General features: G+C 28.1%; 2 protein-coding genes across 2 annotated transcripts; one reads left to right on the forward strand and one right to left on the reverse strand.

Annotated features, from left to right (window-relative positions):
* The first annotated feature begins 2,419 nt into the window (after positions 1-2,419).
* On the forward strand, positions 2,420-6,175 carry LOC107022387 (caffeic acid 3-O-methyltransferase-like). Its single transcript, XM_027917954.1, has 4 exons — positions 2,420-2,809; positions 3,102-3,453; positions 4,438-4,502; positions 5,732-6,175. Exons 1-4 carry the CDS (start codon positions 2,420-2,422, stop codon positions 6,029-6,031), a joined length of 1,107 nt encoding a protein of 368 aa, XP_027773755.1. The 3' UTR covers positions 6,032-6,175.
* Positions 6,176-9,632: 3,457 nt separating this feature from the next.
* Positions 9,633-11,253, reverse strand: LOC107021026 (NAC domain-containing protein 2). Its single transcript, XM_015221596.2, has 3 exons — positions 10,975-11,253; positions 10,607-10,884; positions 9,633-10,517 (listed from the first exon to the last, which is right to left on the reverse strand). The coding sequence occupies exons 1-3, from the start codon at positions 11,135-11,137 to the stop codon at positions 10,068-10,070; spliced, it is 891 nt and encodes a 296-aa protein (XP_015077082.1). The 5' UTR covers positions 11,138-11,253; the 3' UTR covers positions 9,633-10,067.
* Between the last annotated feature and the right edge of the window lie 8,878 nt (positions 11,254-20,131).

The following is a 20,131-nucleotide window of genomic DNA, read 5'->3' on the forward strand; positions in this document are numbered from 1 at the left end:
AACAATATTACATGATGTTAATGTTACTACATTCTAATCAAATTCACGTATCTTTATAATATTTATTAAGTTTTTTTTCAAGTAAATGTTACTACTTTTTAATCAAATCCACAAATAAAATTATCTTTATAATATTTATTAGCTTTTTTTTTCAAGTAATGATGTAAATATCTAAATAGAAATATTAACCTAATTGTTTTGAGTTTGGACTCTCTTTAATTTTAAATTTTAATATTTTATTATATTTTTTAATTAATTTTTATTGGCTCACGGGCCGGCCCTACAGATATTTTTTCAAGCCCCATAAATCAGCAGGCTTATTCAAGCCGGGCTAAAAAAGCTCTTTTCTTAAATGGGCTTCAAAAATCGTAACACAACCCTAATAAGTCGCGGGTTAAGCCATGCCGGCTCAACAGACTTATCCCATATTGACGGCTCTATAATAAGGGTGGAACTTTTTACCAAACTATGTTATATAAGATATTTTATACATTAAATTACGTTGTTAAATCAATAAGATAAATCACTAATAGTAAAAGGGAAAAACAAAATCCAAGAATCAATCTTGGTGTATATATATATGTGCGCATTGGGGTGGGTGGAAGTTACTTTTCACGTAAGTCAATTAATTGAATAGTATTCTATAATTTAAATTAAATACTCTAATAATAAATCATCTACTAATTGTGGAGTAAAATCTAGCCCTCTCGTCTTGTAGTTTCCTTTTTAAGCCTTTTTTTTTTCTTTATTAATAAAAACTAGCCTTAAACACACATTGACTAGCGAAATTGCTTTAAAAAAATTAACAATTGCGCAACAAGATCTATCACTACGATTTGATCCAATAAAATTACAAGATTATAAGATCTGCACTATGTCATACATGTTTCACATAGAGTAATATATATTATATATTTATCTTTATTAGCTATCTCTGTTGTTTTTTTTAATGAACCACGCATCGCATTAGTATATAAATAATTCACATCGTCCAATTTTTATTTATTGTGTTAAGTCTTTTCCAGTCAATTTGATTAATATTCAAAGTTAAATTAGATTACATTAATTTGATATTTTAAACAATAAATTTAGATATTCAAAAACTATACCAAAAGTACTATAAATTGCAATTCTTTTGCATATGATCAATATAATTAAAGAAAAATACATCGTAAAATATAAGTCAAAATTTTTATAGTTTAAACTCTTAAAAAACAACTATATATGGCAATTAAAAGTGGACGAAGTGATAGTTTCTATTACTTCCTTTGTTTCAATTAGTTTGTCTGATTAGATTTGACACAAAATTTAATAAAATTAAAAAAAATGAATCTAAAGTAATAAAAGCTTGGAACAGAATAATAGGAAAAAAGCCTTCCTAATTCCACTTAACAATTTGTTTCATTTTCAACCCGCCCCTATCCTAATGGATCGAGATTAAGTTTGTCTCTAGAAGAAAGGTTCTGATGCTATTTTGACCAGTGGCGAAACCAGAAATTTCTTAAAGGGTGTGTAGAAATAGCAAATTGTTATGTTAACGGTGTTCAAATGGGTTATTTAATCATTTTATATATATTTTACTTGTATATATGCTAATTTTTTTCCAACGACACCCTTGACAGTATGTGGCTACGCCACTGATTTTGACCTAAAAATCATACTAGCGCTCTATAACTACAGTTTTGCAATTTGCGCTCCATAGCAAACATAATTTGTTATGGAGCATCAAATTTGTATAAATTGCAGGCAGGCATCTCGTTTGTATAAAAGCAAAGCAATTGTATATGTATATCGGCTAGATAATTATATAATATAACTACTATGTATATGTATCAATGATTGTGTTTGTATACCTGCATAAAATTTGAATTTGTATACAATTGAATCGAAATAAAACATTTGTATATCAAATTTCTTTCTCTTGCTTGCTTTATACACCACAAATTATACATTGTAATTTGCATAATTTGTGTTTGTATAAAACGAGAAAAGAAGAAAGACAAAGGAGAACTAGTAGGAGAAGATCTGTATTTGTATAATTATAAGTGTATATGACGAAAACATATTTATTTATATTTATATATACAGTTTTGTCTCGCTTTATACAAGCACAATCGAATTTGTGCATTTATACTCGTATAAAGTGAGAGAGGCGAGGGACAGCGGCGAGCGAAATCAGAGAGAGTGGCGAACGAGATTTTTGGAGAGAGAGGGTGAATGACAAGTGTTTGCTACGGATAAAAATTAAATAAAACTGGGGTTATAACATATAATTTGAATTAATAGCTTGTTATTTTATACAACTTTCCCTACCTAATATTATTTTTTGTATTTATATATATGAGTGCGAGTGTTGAGACACAATATACAAAGGACATAGCACTAGCTAGAAGAAATTAAGAAAGTGTTAAGCTAAGGCATGGCAAACAATCAATTACCAATTAGTATTGGCTCAGAAAAAGAGGGGAATTTTACATATGCAATGCAATTATTGTCATCATCAGTACTTCCCTTTGTGTTACATTCAACAATTGAATTGAATGTATTTGAGATCTTAGCCAAAGCTAATGATACTCAACTTTCATCTTCTCAAATTGTTTCTAAGATGCCTTGCAACAACCCAATTGATGCAGCCAATATGTTAGATAGAATGCTTTATGTGTTGGCTACATATTCTTTGCTCACTTGCTCCATTAATAATAATAATAATGTTAGACTCTATGGTCTTTCACCAGTGGGCAAGATGTTTGTTAGTGATAATGAGGATGGTGCATCTTTGGGGCCACTCTTGGCTTTGCTTCAACATAAAGTAATCATTAACACATGGTAATTGTTCTGACTTAAACCGTATCTTACATGTTTTAATTTGTTTGTCTAATTATTATTTTGTCTTACACTATACAGTATACCTTCAACACAAACACCTACTAAAGGAGATTACAATATGGAGAATGAAACGCTCACCAATCTTTAATATAATATATCAAGATAAAATAATCATTGTTTCCATATTTTACTTTTACCATTAATTACTCATTCCTTAAACTATTTTTCAAAAATAACTATGAATTAATAGAAATAGTCATGTCAATCATTATTAGTCACACAACGTACTCTACTCTTGCGATGAAATTAATCACAGGTTTGGATTAAATGATACGGTTCTTGAAGGAGGATTTTCATTTGAGAGGATGCATGGGGTAAATTTATTTGAGTATCAAAAGATGGATCCCAAATTGAGTGATGTTTTCAACAAAGCAATGATTAGTCATACAACTCTTGTGATGAAAAATGTACTTGACACTTACAATGGTTTTGAGGACATCAAGACTTTGGTTGATGTTGGAGGTGGTCTTGGAATAAACCTCAACATGATTACAACTAAATACCCAACCATTAAGGGCACTAATTTTGACTTGCCTCATGTTGTTCAACATGCCCCTTCTTATGAAGGTACCTTCCTTTCTCTTTTTTTTTTCTTTTTTTTTAGATAATAGGCCCAAAAGAGCATTCATTCATGTCACAAACTAATTATGTTTTTTTAATATAAAATTCCTAATTATTGTGGAAATCATTAATAGAATAACTAGATTTATTTTGGAACTTAATTGCTGAAAAGTAGGGGTGTACAAAATTAAATCAAAAATCAAATTAAATCGCAAAAATCGAGTCGGATCGGAAAAAAAATCCAACTAGTGGTCTGTTTGACTTAGTATGGTATTGGCAAAAAAAAACCTGACTATATTTGGGTTGGGTTGGTTTAACTAAAAAAAAACAATCCGAGACCAAATCAACCCGACATTATATACATAATTTTAAAATTTTATTTTATACATAAAAATATTTACTTTATATAATTTTTAAATATTTCTTATATTTTTTCATAATTTTTATCTTTTAATATATTATTTCAAGTTCGAAATTTAAAATTTTGAATGGTTTTATAAAGATTATAGTCCACAGATGTTGGTATTTATAATAAAAATTAAATTAAAATCAAATTAATACTAATGCAAAAAAGAAAATCAATTTAACACTAATAATGAAAATAATATTGATTATTTGTTCTTTGATTTTACATTGGTTAGACAATTAAAATACATAATCAAATTTTAATTTCATTTAATATTTAGTATGTAGCTAATACTTATTAAACTTATTTTAGCATGATTTAGTACTTTTAAATTATGATCATTTTCATTATCACTTTGTTAATTTACAATATTTTTTTTTTACACGATTTCATCATTATTATTTTTTGGATATTTTAATGTCACTAATCACATGCCTAGAGAAAAAAAAACATGCCTAAATGATGTTTTTTGGTGTTAGGTTTGAATAGGGTGAGTTAGGTCGATTAAATTCTCCTTGATATAACTTAAAATTAGCTAAAATGACATGATAAAATTATTCCTTTTTTAAAACTAATTATTGCAGGGGTAGAACATGTTGGAGGAGATATGTTTGAAAGTGTTCCAAAAGGAGATGCTATTTTTATGAAGGTACATTGCCTTATATTAATTAAGAAACTAGTACCAAAAAAAATTATCAGAAAAATAAGTATTTTAAAAGATAAGTGTCAAAAACATACTTAAATTATTTACTTTTTTTGAGTTTCATATCTAAACTATTAAAAGTGTGAGTTTCATACCTAAACCATCACTTTTTAGTTTGAGAAACACACCTCAGTGGTGTGTGTAGTGCACTCTCTCTTTTTTATGAAAAAACTTTGACACGTGGCATTCTACATAGATAAAATATTTTATCTAGATAAAAATTAAATAATAAAAAATTAATATTAATTAATAACTAAAGATTACTATCCATATAAAAAATTAAATTATTTTTCTTATCTCACTCCACCACCTCCTCCACGTACCCCCCTTCCCCCGCGACAATCCCATCCTTTTTTTAAAAAAATCATTTATAAAATATTTTTAAAAATTTCATATTGCATCCTCCCCCTCCCCCCTCCTCCCCTCGATAGAAATTGATATTATTTCATTTGAAAAAATCTACCCCATCCTATTTAATTTTTCGCTCCTAATTTTTAATTTTTTTTACGTTTTTCTTATTTTGTGTTAGATATGCACGTACATATGTTTTTAGAAAAAAAATTCTACTAGTGTACCGAATATAACATAAACAACTAAAAAATATAAAAAGTCTTGTGGCGGCAAGTAAAAAATATTTTCGATATGTATACCTAAACACTGGGAAAAAAATTGAAAGCGGAGGGTTAAGTGGGATGGGTAGAATTATATTTTTAAGAAAATAAAATAATATATAAATTAGTATTTGATGAGGGGGAGGAGATGAAGTAAAAAATGAAATACTTTTACAAAAGAAATTTAAACAAAATAAAAAACTTTAAAAAATGATGTGAGGTAAGAAAAATACTTTACATTTTATTTTATAAAGAAAATATTATTTTTTCATAATAGTTTTTTAATTTTTAATTTTAACTAATACTAATAATTTATTTGTTATTTGTCAAGGTTGAATATTTTGTCCATGTGGAGTGTAATGTGGAAATTTTTTAAAATAAAAGAGAGAGAGTGCATTACACATATCATGATGAGAGAGAGGTGTGTTTCTCAAACTAAAAAGTGATAGTTTAGGTATGAAACTGACACTTCCAATAGTTTAGGTCTGAAACTGAAAAAGAAGCTCGTTGTTGTTTCTTTTAAAATATTGACAATTTTTGTTATCATGATGTATATTATGAAAGTGGATTCTTCATGACTGGACCGATAGTCAGTGTGTAGAGTTACTGAAGAACTGTTATGAGTCTACACCAGCCAAAAATGGAAAAGTGATTGTTGTTGAGGCCATTCTACCGGTTCAACCCGATCCTATGCATACCTCTGTTGTTATTTCACAAACTGATTTGATCATGTTGGCTCAAACTTCTGGAGGAAAAGAGCGTTCTCAAAATGAGTTTCAATTCCTTGCAAATCAAGCTGGATTCAATGGCATTAGCTTTATATGTTGTGCCTCTAACTTTTGGGTCATGGAATTCTACAAGTAGCTCCACCTTTTTTACTCTATAAATATCATACATTAAGTAATTTCTCAATTTATATATTTTCTCTCTAATTTATGTTAAAGTGATGAATAATTGGACCATTTTCAATAGTTCAGGATAAGTGAATTATTTAAATATGTTTGGTGATGCGCGTGTCCTTTAATTATTCATACTCCTATTAGCCCTCATCAATTATACATTTGTGTCAAATTTTAATTTTTAAACTGATAACTTAATCGATAACTATCAATAACCAATAATCTGTAAGTCAATATCTTAATGATTTCATAACGATTTAGCATGTATGTCTACACATCGATAAATTAAACTAATAAACTTCAAAATCAAACTAAACCAACTGATATGGAGCTCCACACGAACATCCCTTCAAGGCGTCAAATAAATGATGGTGATGTTGAATTAGAAGAATTACAAGCTCAGGTTAGGGAATAAAGACACACCATGCAAGGTAAGAAAATGGTTCAAAACCAAATTCAAATAATAAAGCAAATAACCAAAACTTTGCAAGTGAAAAAGATAAATTCAATTCCCAGTTTTTTTTTTCACCCAAAAAAGATAATATCAATTATATAACACTCCAACTTTGGAGAAACGTAACAAGCACTTAGTGCCCCAGAAATCATTTTTGATGTAGTGAGTAAATATACGATTTAATAGCCTAACATATGAAGTTTTAAATTTTGGTACATAATTCATGGAGGTACAAAAACAATGTCACTATAACAAAAAAAAAACTTTAACGGCAATAAATATTGACATAAATAAAGAGTGTTAAAGTCTTTACCGATATTAGTTAAATAACATTAGAACCAACATCGTAAAGACTTTAAAAACATATATGAAAAAAAGAGTGTCAATTATCGCAAAAAATACATATTTAGCACAATTGAAAATTAATCATCTCTAATAATACTTTTATGTACTACGTTAAAAGATATAAATATTCCCTAACTTAGGAGTTAGGACTAAGTAGACATATCGTACCATAATAAGTACCATTGACTGAGGTAAGACTTTAAGTAAAATCTCATGCTGTGAATATGTAATTAAAATCATAAAATATGTAATAACTAACATTGAATCCATTTGCTCGTACCTATTCAATTTTTCTTTTTTATTTGACAAATGAAGAAATAAAAAAAATTACATATTGTACTTTCAATTAATTAATTTTTTTTAAAAAAAAATTAAAATTTAAAATTTAAAATTTTTAATTCATGCAATTCGTAATTAACATGAATATAACTCATAAGACAATTGAAAAGCCTGAAACATTCTCTGTAAGATGAATCTATGGCCTAATTAGCCCATCTTTATAATATAGTATCATATATGTAATGTAGAATTCAATCTCAAGTGAATCGATTAAAAAGAGCATGTTTGGATTGATTTAAAAGTTGAATAAATATATTTTTAATTATTTTTAGTTTTGAAATTTTTGACAAAGTTAAAAATAACTTAAAACAAAATTTAAATAAATTTAAAATATAATTAAAAACCAAAATAATGCCTCCTTACTTTTATTTTTTGGCTTAAAAATTATTTAAATTTAACTTTAAAAAGGAAAAATTACTTTTTAAATACTAATTTTTAAGTTTATCCAAATGATCTCCAAAACGAAATCCCAATCAAGAACACTGTTTAGTAGCCCAAATCAATTCTTTACAATAGCTATACGTTGACATGTGCATACATTAGGCCCATCTACCAAAATACTTTCAAAATATTCTTATATCATTTGACACCTTGGACCATGGACATAATATTTGAAGTGGAATTCATAGCCCAACATATATTATTATTTTTTAGAAAAATTACTTAATTAGATATATATTTCTATTATATTTACTAATTTTCCTTGTAGTTTGAAATAATTACATATTGTTTCACTAATTAATAATTTCACATCAGATTTTAAATAAGATATACATTGATATATATATTTTTGTTAGCAAATACACTAAAATAAGGAGAGAGGTGAACGAGAAAGAAAGAGATACGAGCGAGAAAAGGAGGGAGGCATGCGAGATATTCTATGTGTTACATATACATGTAAATCACGATAGATATATGTATCTGGTATCACAGATGCACGGAGAGAAGAGAGTGGCAAGCATGCATGATATACAGGAGAGAGTTGAGCGAGAGAGTAAGACACATGAATCCACTTGAATATCTAGAATAAATTATCGGTTAGATAATTGTATATTATACATATGTATTTGTATATTCTGATGGATTATACATTTACAAAAATGACTAATTATACAAAACTCAAGGTCATCCCACATAATTAATGTATAATGTTAGTCGCGAGTGATCATTACAACAAACTATAGCTATAATAAGTTATTAAGTAGTATAAGTTTGCTCAACCGCATAATTTTTCATATATATGTGTGTGAAAGTTCTCTATATTCAAATTTCACCTTAGTTATTAATGAAATATCTTCAATTTTACGAACTTGACCTTTAAATGTTACGTTTGAATATGAGGTTGCCTTTTTCTTGCTACAAATTAGAGTACAATATTTCAATTTTCGACTTAGTTATCCTTACAAAGATTTGAGGTGTGTTTGGTAGAGAAAAATACTTTTCAATAAATATTTTACAATTTTATTATATTTAATTGATTTAAATGTTTGAAAAATATTTTTCAAATAGACTTATTTTTTCTCAAATTCTAAAAAATTACTTCCTTATCTATAGTAAGAATAACATTTTCAAAACTCTATTCCAACCTTACCACTGGACCCAACATTTTGGCTCCAACCTCGAACGAGATATGATAAATAATGCAACACCCTAGTCAGGTCGAGAGAATTAGGTTCTAATTGTGATTGCAAGTCAAATCTAAGGTCAGGATCAAACCAAAAGTCAAAATTCAGATCGAGATCAGATTTCAAATCTTGAGTCGAGAATCCAAAGTCGAAAGTTAAAATTTGAGTTAGGATCAGAATCAGGAGTTAGGTTTCATATTTAAGTTGGGATTGTGAGTAGCCCCGGATCGAGATTTAAGGAGATTTTGATTTAAGGGTATGAGTCAAGTTAATTATTCAAATCTTGGATTGAGGTTGTGACTTAAGTCTCGAATCATGGTTGCGAGCGGATCTCCTATTCCGGTATGGAGTGAAGTCCTAAATTGAGAGTCAAATACAAAAAATTGTTGAATATAGTATGAAAATTATTTTAGACAAAACTATTAATAAAGAGCATATATGTTCAATTTTACATCATATTGAAGAGCATGTTTGGTTCAATTTCAACCTATTTAAGAGCATTTTTGCTTTTTTCAGTTTAACAATGGTTCGCACTTCTCAACAAGTGATCGAATCATTATTTAAATTTCTTAATATCTATCAAAGAATAATTCTTTTCCGAATATTTTGTTAATAAAATATTTAATTATTGTTTTATTTAAATTAAAATAATTATTGTATTTAAAAATGAACAATCTATAATCATTCAGTACTCAAATCTACACAAAAATTCAAGTACACATTAAAAAATCATTCAAATATACATTAAAAGATCTCAACCATTCAAATAGATTGAGCCGATAAAAGAGAAATAAAGCCTAACACAGACGAAGTAGGATAATTTCACTAAACAAAGAAGTCAAGGAAATAGATAAGATATTATTGCATTTGGCTCAATCACCAAAGCCAAATTCAAAAGTGAATCAACCAAAATACTAATTATAAAAATGAAAGTTTCATAAAACACCCATTCACTAAAAGTACATTCACATGTAGTACAAAAAGTCTCATGATCATTATGTACTATATAAACTTGATTAGGGTGTTTTTCTTTTCCTTCATATTTGCAATTTTATTTTAATTGCTAATAATAGTTTTTTTTTTCATCATCTACATATACAAATGTTGTTTTCACAATTTGCCAATGTGAACGCAGAAGATGCTACTACTATTATTCTACTACGGCGGCACGTGCAAAGTCACGGACGTTAAAGTCTCGTTTGACACTTGCGGCTGAAAATAATCCATTGGGGCCCCACTCAAAAAGGCTTGTGCAGGTGCATGAACATATCCTGCAGCGGCGACATCTGATAACTGCTCTGAAACTGAGAACCTAACAAGCTATTATCCACCGTTGTGGCGCCGGTAGTGGCATCCATGTAATTAAATGGAAGATCGAGGGTAGCTTTCTCCCAATCTGTCAGTTTCGGCTCACTCTGCACTTCTCTTTCACATGTGAATTCCGGTGAGAGTACGTGTTCCGAGCAGCTTGAATCGGAGTGCATCTTCGGAACTGAATCGGACGGCAGGTAGAAGAAATCGTTGTGCAATTGCTGCGGCTGAGGATGTGGAGGTAGCGGTGGTAGAATCTCCGGCTTCCTGTCTTCTGGAGATCCAACTGTATCCATGTAGCAGGTATTGTTCATTTTCCTATTCTTCTCAATCGATCCCTTTTTGTTGTAAATCCTACATAGAACCCAATCGTCCAGCTGTAAACGAGATAGAAACCGTCAAAAATCAATCGGAAAAACAGAGTCTAGATCGTCAAAAAAAAATTATTAATCTGTTCTGTACTCACCCTTAAGCTATTGTTATTCTTCCGAGCAGATCGATCAACATCAGCTAGACGATATTCATGCATGATCCAATTAGTTTTCTCTCCTTTAGGTGCTTTACCAGAATAAAACACCAATGCTTTCTTAATTCCCACCGCTTTCGGATTTCCAATCGGCTTATCCGCACCAGTAGCCTTCCAATATCCAGTTCCAGCAGCTCGATTAGGTCGTGAACCGTTTGGATACTTCCGATCTCGAGGTGAAAAGAAGTACCACTCTTTCTCTCCATACAATGCCAAATCTAAAACACAAAACACACAAACAAAAAAATTTAGATCCATCTGAATTTCAGAAATTTTCAACCGTTCAGTACTAACAAAAACTAATTTACCAGGAAGATCCCATGGATCAAACTTGTAGAGATCAATTTCAGCTACAATTGGTACAGCAATTGGCTGTGAAGTGCATTTTCTGCATAAATAATGCGTCACAAGTTCTTCATCAGTTGGATGAAATCTGAATCCTGGAGGTAACTGCAATTCAGCTGCTGTCATTTTTTCTTTTTCTTTTAAATATAAATTTCTTATTTCAGTCTAAAGACAGAGTTATCTGAATTTTCTGAATTCTTTGAATAGAATTGAAGGAATAGGAAAACGGTTGAAAGTTGAAACTTCGGTCACAAGGGAGAGAACTAAATATATAGAAAACGGAAGAAGGACACGTGGCGAAGATAAGCTGAAGGGATCTAGAAAAAACGTGTTAAAATAATTAGAAATTAAATGAAAAAATAAAATTATATCAAAAAAAAAGTGGACACGTATGCAAAAATTGAGTTTGAGGGGGGGTGGGGGGTTACATTTGGTCACTGCTTACGCACTGATTTTTGGACACAAGTGTCAAAAGGGACTAGGTGGCTCGGCGGGTTCGTGGAAGTTTCTGGTTCGGTTTGGTTCGGGAGGATTAGGCTCGGGGAAATAGACACGTATACCAGGTAGATGCACGCTCGGTAATTTTGTGTCGTTACTTATGACAAAAATGAAGGGACCCACTTTATTTTTATATTTTGTTAAATAATTAAGTAAATAAAATAAAATAAATTTAAATTTAAAAAAATAGATGTGGAACTTTTATGGTGTGAATGTGGTAGTTGGAATTGAATGAGAAGGAGATAATCTAATGTGTCAATAATTAGTGAATTAACGTTGCTAGGAGTGCCACATATACTAATGAATTTATTAAGATTGAAAAAAACAAAAAACAAATAAATGAATGCATATTGTGATTTGTGATTCCTCAAATTAAAAGGTGTGAGCATATTCCTAGAATGAATTTGTGAGAAAAAAAAAAGAGCAATGTTTGGTTTGTTTACACATTTCGTAATCAGAATATAGTAACTCAATTATTTTATAATAATATTGTGAATAAGTTGCTATTTTTTCTTCTAAAAGATAAGAGCATATTCGAATCTCAAATATGATTGGCTAATCTTGAGTCAAATCAAGTGGATTTCTGCGCCGTAGATTATCGTTTTCTTCTATGCATCTAGTAAGTTCTTAATTATGTCATTCCTATTTCACCAAATTCTTACACTTTTGTAAGGATAACATGACATCTGAAATTACAATGAATTTATAGTGATACACCAATCCGACTTTGTGACGCAGTAGAGAAATTATTCATACTTTAGATTAGAGATTTTGAATTTGAATTTGAGTATGTAAAAATAGAGGTTTTGAATTTGAGTTTTGAGTATGTAAAAAAATTATTTTGGAAACACACTCTTGAATAAGTCGTGTAGTGTGTCATCCAAATTTAATCAGAATAATAATATGAACAGGTAAAAAAAAATGATATTGTTTAATGTTTCTAAAAGATGGTTATGACTTATGCGTATTATTGAGATTAGGTACTGTTTAGGTGAAATGTTTATGTTGTTAATGGTTATATTATATTTGTTCAAAAGATAGAAATATATACGGGTGTATAAAGTACCGTAATTAATAGACAAAGTGTGATCAAATCAAAGAAAACCGATTATTAAATTGATTTGATATTTAAAATAATAAAGTATATTTAACTTGATTTGGTATTTGATTTACATATATTTAATAGGATTGATATGATTTTGATTTAACTTTTTTAAAAAGTCAAATATCAAATTAAATCAATTATGTTTAATTTTTTAAATATCAAATCAATTCATTGATTGATCTTTTTGATTTGGTACACTCGCATTATATATATTTCTTTTAACTCTGTCACAATTACTGTTTCTAAACATTATTTAAACAAAAAAAGAAACTTCATCTATCCATACATATTAACTTAATAAAAATATATTTAATAATTGGATTAAAATATTTTTTCTTAGTGCAATTGTACTTTTAGGTCAAGAAAATATGCAGCCACGTTGAAAGACGCATAAGCCTTTAACGTGACTCATTGCCTAGTTAAAGTTAGGTAAAATATTATAAATATTTGACTCTAATCATGAACAATTTGGACCTACAAGATTCTTGAATTTTATGGATAGGTGGAATTCAGATAAGCTCTTATAATAAGTTAGGGGCAGAAATTTATTAAATAATTTTAATTTTTTATATTTAAATTATTATTTTTACCGTGTATCAAATGACTTCTAATTTTATCTCATTATTCGTCTAAATTATATTCACATTGAACTTAGATATGTATGCTTTGAGAAACTAACAGGTCATAAAACTGATTTTGTGATATTTTAAAATTTTATTTTTGTAAAAAAGTATTAAGATATATTAGAGATTTATATAGCCATAAAAATCATTTCTTCGTAACTTAATCATTTCAAATACGCATAAATAAAATTATTTTTCTATTGTAAAAATTTTGAAAAAAATCATTTTTTCAAAAATTTAAATGTAAATTTCAAATTAAAAATAAAGAGCTAAGAGACGAGTTATCACTCCATCATAATCTTTGATGGTAAAATCGAATCCTTTTAGGTATGAAAAATGAGTGTCTATTCTTTAATGTGAAATTTTTAACATAAATTTAAATTTATTTGAATTTTAATATAAATTTCGAGAAAAAAAAAATCTTATGGTGGTGGGGATTTTTTTTGGTTATATATATATTGATGAGTCAGTCCTCTGATTTAAATGTGTGTTATCGTCCTACACATAAATAAGTTAAAAGTGGTCCTTTATTGTGGTGATCCCCATTTTTGTCCACACCATCAATTTCTATCATTCTAAGTAACAATTTATTCAACTTTTCGGATCATTTGGTATGCGAGATGTGATAGATCGTATGATTTTTAAGAGAATTTTTTTTAATTTTTTATTTAAATTAAATAATTAAAAATTAATTTACATTCATAATTAAACATCATAAGCTTATTTTTTTTTAATTTTGAAATCAATATTTTTATCACATCAATTAAACGATCAACACATTGAATTATGTACCTTCTTTTCGTAATTAAATGTTTTCGCTGGTCTCTCACTTTCGAACAAAGGGTCGAGTGTTTTTTATTTTCTTAAAAAAAATAAGTTTTACGTTATAAATATGTATGAAACTGTCATTCAAGGTGTCCAATCATTATTTTTAAGGGCATGTAATAGTGACAAATAAAAATAAATAAAGAAAATAATTTGTTTAGTGGAGTGAGTTAACTAAGGACGGTTTAAAAGTTGATAATATTGCGGGGTGGAACTTATACACAATTTAAATGTTTTATACATATACCTACTACAAATATTTTTAATGTGCAAAATTAGTCTCTGACTCTTGATAACACCAAATATTTAAATTGATATGTGAGTGAAAATAATGCATTTTTGTCTAAAGTTTTGGTAGAATTATTGCATTTCCGTCATTTTTATTTTGAACTTTTATTGGTTGAAGTTTAATTACATTTTTCTGATTTCAGCTATTTTTTATTTAAATTTAGTAACCTACATTACACTATAAAATAAAAATTAAAATGAACACTGATTTAAGTGACAATATCAAAATCAGATATATGCACTCCACAACGTATAAACACAAATATTAAAAAGAGATCTATCGAAAAAACCAATAACAGAACGACAAGAATAATTTCCAACCGATGAAATAAAATAGAAGATTTTTGTCAGTCCCCCACTGAGTACTGATCATGATATATTGTTATAATAAATTATATGATTTATTATTATATTATATCATACTATACAATCTAGTTTTGTCATGCTCTTTCCTTGTCATTTTACCATCACAACTCTTACCTCATTTAAAAAAAAAGCTTTAGCAAGTGGTGTTGTGATATACAGGGAAAATCACAGTCTTGACAATTTCATACTATATGATTTGGATTACGTTTGCATGATATTTGTCCAAAATGTCTCACTATACAGTGGGGTTTCATTTTTATTTTTATTTTTTTGGGTGTTATAGGTTTATCCAATGATGAATTTAGAGACAAAAAATAGGGCACGGAAATATGTGGTTTCTGCGTAAAATTAAATATTTTATGGATATATATAATTTAAAATTTGTATAATACTATATTTTAGCTAGTACATGTACTACAAGAAGTCTGAATGGTTCACATGTCCTAAGTGATGCATCCATGTCCTAAAAATCTTAGATTCGCTTCAAATCTGACCATTAATTATTGGGTGAAATTATGAATTAAAAATGAAGAACTTTTTTGTCATTTAGGAAGAAGGAAATGAATTTCAGATCTAATTAAATAGAAAGAAACCCTGCCCCTACGTTTAACTTAAAAGATTTGGAAAGATGGCTAGCTCTTGTTCCGTCATTGTTGCTTGACTTATTAGCTTGAACAAATAATTTGATTGATTGACATATTTATAAATTGAAATTCTTTTTCTTTTTTCTGAATTCTTGCATTATATTTTACGATGAAAGGTAGAGATATTATTTTTTGAAATTATGCACCTTCCTATGTCTTGTTTTCAAAGTGCAAAACCGCAAAGGAAAGTATAAATTAAAGTTAGTTGATGTGTTTGAGTAAAAAAAACATGAATGGTCTAGTAATAGGAATAGCTTGAGTTTCAATCTCGAAAGACAAATATCTAAACTAATATATTTCATTTTTTAATCTTTCGAGAGCAACTATTTTTCAACGTTATTAAATACATCAATTTTCTTTTCGATTTTCTCTTATAATTAACAGATATCTATCGATCATGTCCTTTGATATTAAGCTAACATGTATTTTCATCGTGATTATCGAAGATAATAACTATGTCTTTCTCTCATCATACCTATTAAGTAAAGAAAACATGAAAAAAAACTTTCATGTATTACTACACGCTTTACCTTAAACACAACTTGTTTTGTTAAAATGAAATTGACAAAGGAAAGACAGGCAGACCACTCGTGATAAACATAAGTTGCTAAAAACAGAAGTGGGGTATGAATGACTTTGTATATTATCACATAATATATAAATTTAAAAGTGTCTATGTTAAATGTACATATGATTAAAATACAAATCATTTTCAAGTCTTTGTTTTGACTAATGTTTCAAATTAATAGCAAGTTGGCAGTGGATGATTTGCAAGTTGTAGCCGACGCCGTACTTTTCCGCCGCCCTCTCTGCACTCCACACAAATAAATGTTGTTTTTTCTCTCTCTCTCCCCTAACACCCAACTAGTGGAGTGAGACTTGAAAAAGAACGTGCGGCGGAGTCACAATTTTCATAAAAAGTGTTTAAGTGCTAAAGTGAATGATGTTCTTAAAAAGTGAAAAAGAAATTGTTACTAGAGTCACGATTTTCATAAAAAGTATTTAAGTGCTAAAGTGAATTTGTTGTTCTTAAAAAGTGAAAAAAAAATGTTACTAGTGTCACGATTTTCATAAAGAGTGTTTAAGTGCTAAAGTGAATTTGTTGTTCTTAAAAAGTGAAAAAAAAAATTATTACTAGTTTGTGTATCTTTGCTCTTTTAAGGCGCCTGAAATCACTATATTACATTATATTATTGTATCAAGGATGTTTAAAATATATTATATAGCCACTTAATTTATCATTTTACTTATATATAATGTATAATATTACGTTCCTATACTACTACATTAGTATGAAATCGAATCGCGTTGAAATATTTCTTATTTCTTCTCGATTAAGGGTGTCCAATTAGTGTGGCTATGCCAGCGGGTGTATTGGTTGGAGTCTGTTTTGCTCTTTGTTTAATTATAGGACTTTTTGTAGAAAGTGTTTTTCCTTTGGATGAGATTTTTATGCATTACGAATTTGAAATAGTCGAGATTTTAATATTTGTACGAAAAATAAAAAAATTAACTAGTGAAGGGAGAGCATAGTTTATAAATTTACGAAGTTTCATATAGTTTATGTGCTTCTATTGAGAAAATGAGGAAGTATATATATTTTCTTTAAGCATACGTGTTTCTGTTGATGTATTTGCTTCACCAAGAGTATTTTATATAACATTTTTTGTATTTTATTTTAATTTAGTTTAATTAGGGTACCTTTTATGTGAAATTATAGGACTTATTTTAGTTATGCTCGTTAGTTTTAAATTCACATATTTTAGTTATAGTTTTATTACTTTAAATGTTGTTAATATTTATGTAAATCTTGTAACTATTTTAAATAAAAGGTCAACAATTGATAGAAAAATATTTTAATTATGAACAATCCTATAAATCATTTCACATTAGATTTGCAAGATAAAAGAATGAAACAATAATACCACACATTAATACCCTTTTATTTTACCCTTTGCAAGATAAAAAGATAAAATAGCAAGTTTAGTTAATATCTGAATACACATGAAATAAAAAAAATGATGATATATAAATAAAAATGCATTACTTTTTTATTACTCAACCAATTTATTAATTAATGATGTTTATGTCCTTAGACAAGGCCTGCATTTTAAGATTTTAGTGGGGTAGTAAATATATATATATAAAAAAAATAAAAAAGTTGTATTCTAATACGTTAAGATATGTCATTGATGTATCCTAGAATGACTTGTAGTTTTCTCCAACTAGAATAACGTTAGCTAAGTTGACAAGTTGATATAATTGGTCTAATTTATACGATAATGACGGCTTGATTTGAATATAAATGTTCCCATGTGAACAAAATATAAATGTTTGAATACTACATTTACCAGTAAATTTTATGAAGAGCGATAATTATAATATGTTGCTAATTAAATACATAATAAAATGTATTTATTAGATATATTTTTCACCTCATAATTTTAGAAGATAATTTGTGCATGTTTACGAGTATTCATCGTCTTCTTTTCTGAGCATACGTATCAATTAATTGAAAAATGCATGACATTTACAATTTAATGAGCTTGATTAATATATATATTTTTTTTAAATGATATATTCTAAATGATTATTAATTTACATAGTGGATACTTGAAAAGACTCTGAAAATATTTTTGTAAAGTCGCATATGATATGGAGAATGTTTTTAAATTATTTTCATGTTAATTGATCAAAGTGTTTAGAAAAACGTCTCAGGAGAAAAAAATAAACTATTTAAAAGAAAAAAAGACTGTAGGTGAAAATAATAATAATACTTATATAACTTATTTTGAGTTAAATTATTTGTATGATCGACGTACACTCCTAAATAAGGGAAAAATAAGAAGAACTATTTTGGATAGGAACTTTGCCCCAAAAAAAAAACGAAAAAGACAGTATTAAATTTGATTGAATTATTTGAATTTGATTGATTACGTAATACCTAATATCATGTTTGGAAATTATTCTAAATACATTTATAAAAAAAATCAAATTACTCATATCTTCTACCATATATCATTAAGCTAGAATATTCGATCCAGATATTTCTTAAATGAACAAATATTAAAGATATTACAATATATATAACTTTCTAAAAAGTCTCCTAAATATCTATAATAATCAACTTTATTTTTTCACAAAATACATAAACCTAGCAGAAAATAAACAAATAATTTATCTTTTGTGTTGTCTATGCTTCTTATGACTCTTTGCCTTCAAAAACCTTCTGAAATGTTCTTTTCTTTCATCCCTTTTTGACCTTTTTCTCCATTCATTTTTTCTTCAATATTATCTCTTATAATTTGATGATGTCTTCTTCTTATTGTCTTTTTTTGTTTAAAGAATAAAAAATTGCAACAACAATTTAAAACTGAAAAACAAGTAGACAAACATGTCCATGTGAATCTACAAAGCATGTGACAAATGCACCCACATCTGCCCAACTTGTATTTGCAAATACAAGAACAAGAGAACTGCAAAAAATCACAAAATTAGGAGTACTATAAATGCAATATATAATTGTATTTTTTTAAAAATATCAATATGAATGACCAAGCGTTGTTGCACCCTTTTTTATTACGTGATGGTAATTGACTCAAACATGAAAATTTAGAATAGAAAAAAAGATATTGTTGGAACTTAAACTTACATTAATAGAAAATAATATTATTGGACAGATTATTTTAAGAAATCTATTGAAAATATGGGATTTAGTTGCAATGAAGGAAATTCTGACTTAATTTCTTCTAGTGTTATTAATATTAAATTAGCATGATATTAATGTAGCTATAACAATTTTAGCGGCAATAGATATATATATTAATAAAAAAAATGCTAAAATTTTATCAGCAATTAGTTAATTCTCATTAGATCTAATGTTGATGTAGTAAGGTTTTAGGGACATACACAAAAAGTATTGATTATCGCTAGAAAAATATAGTCAGTAGCAATTTAATTATTATCGTTAATTAATTGCCATTGAAAACATTCTTGCTGTAGGGTACAAACTACAAAGCATCTAGTTAGGGATATAAATCTAAAGTTAAAGAGATTTTAAACCTAGATTCTTTAATTTCAACAGATTACAAAAATTAGTAAACAAATGTCATATAAAATGAAATAACAAAAGAGTAATACAAGTAAACAAAACTCACCAAAGTAGAATAGAATTGAGAGCAAATGATATATGCAAAAGTTCTCTATGTAACACGACAAATCCCATGTTGGACCGCATTTTTGTTGGAAAAAACAAACAAATAGTATTATCAAAAATTATTTCTTCATAAGGGAAAAACAATAAATTTGTCCAATCGCATAGTAATCAATTGAGTGAGTTCAGAATCACAAAGTCTCTAATTTAAATTTCAGCGGGGGCAAAACAAACTAGGTGCTTATATTTATTCTTATTCATTCAAAGCCTTTGTGGCTAGAGTTATCAATATAAATATCAGGTATTCCATGAATTACTCGACGTGATTACCAATTGCGAGAGTCACTCATAAAATTAATCAAGACGTGTACGAGCTAATCCACGAACCTTGATTAAGAAGAAGAAAAAACAAATGCTTCTTTAACCCATTTCATAAATCACTACCCCTGGATACTACTTGAACTATATAGTTTGACACATGAAAATTGGAATTCACTCAACTCATGCCAAAACTCCTTTACCAAATAAACATGGATTAAATTAAAATATGTCACATTTTATGATTAAGATACTAACAGATCCAATTTTGTGACTAGAAGAAAACCTAATGTGTGTACA

This window comes from Solanum pennellii, chromosome 6 (assembly GCF_001406875.1).
Source record: "Solanum pennellii chromosome 6, SPENNV200".
NCBI classification, from domain to species: domain Eukaryota; kingdom Viridiplantae; phylum Streptophyta; class Magnoliopsida; order Solanales; family Solanaceae; genus Solanum; species Solanum pennellii.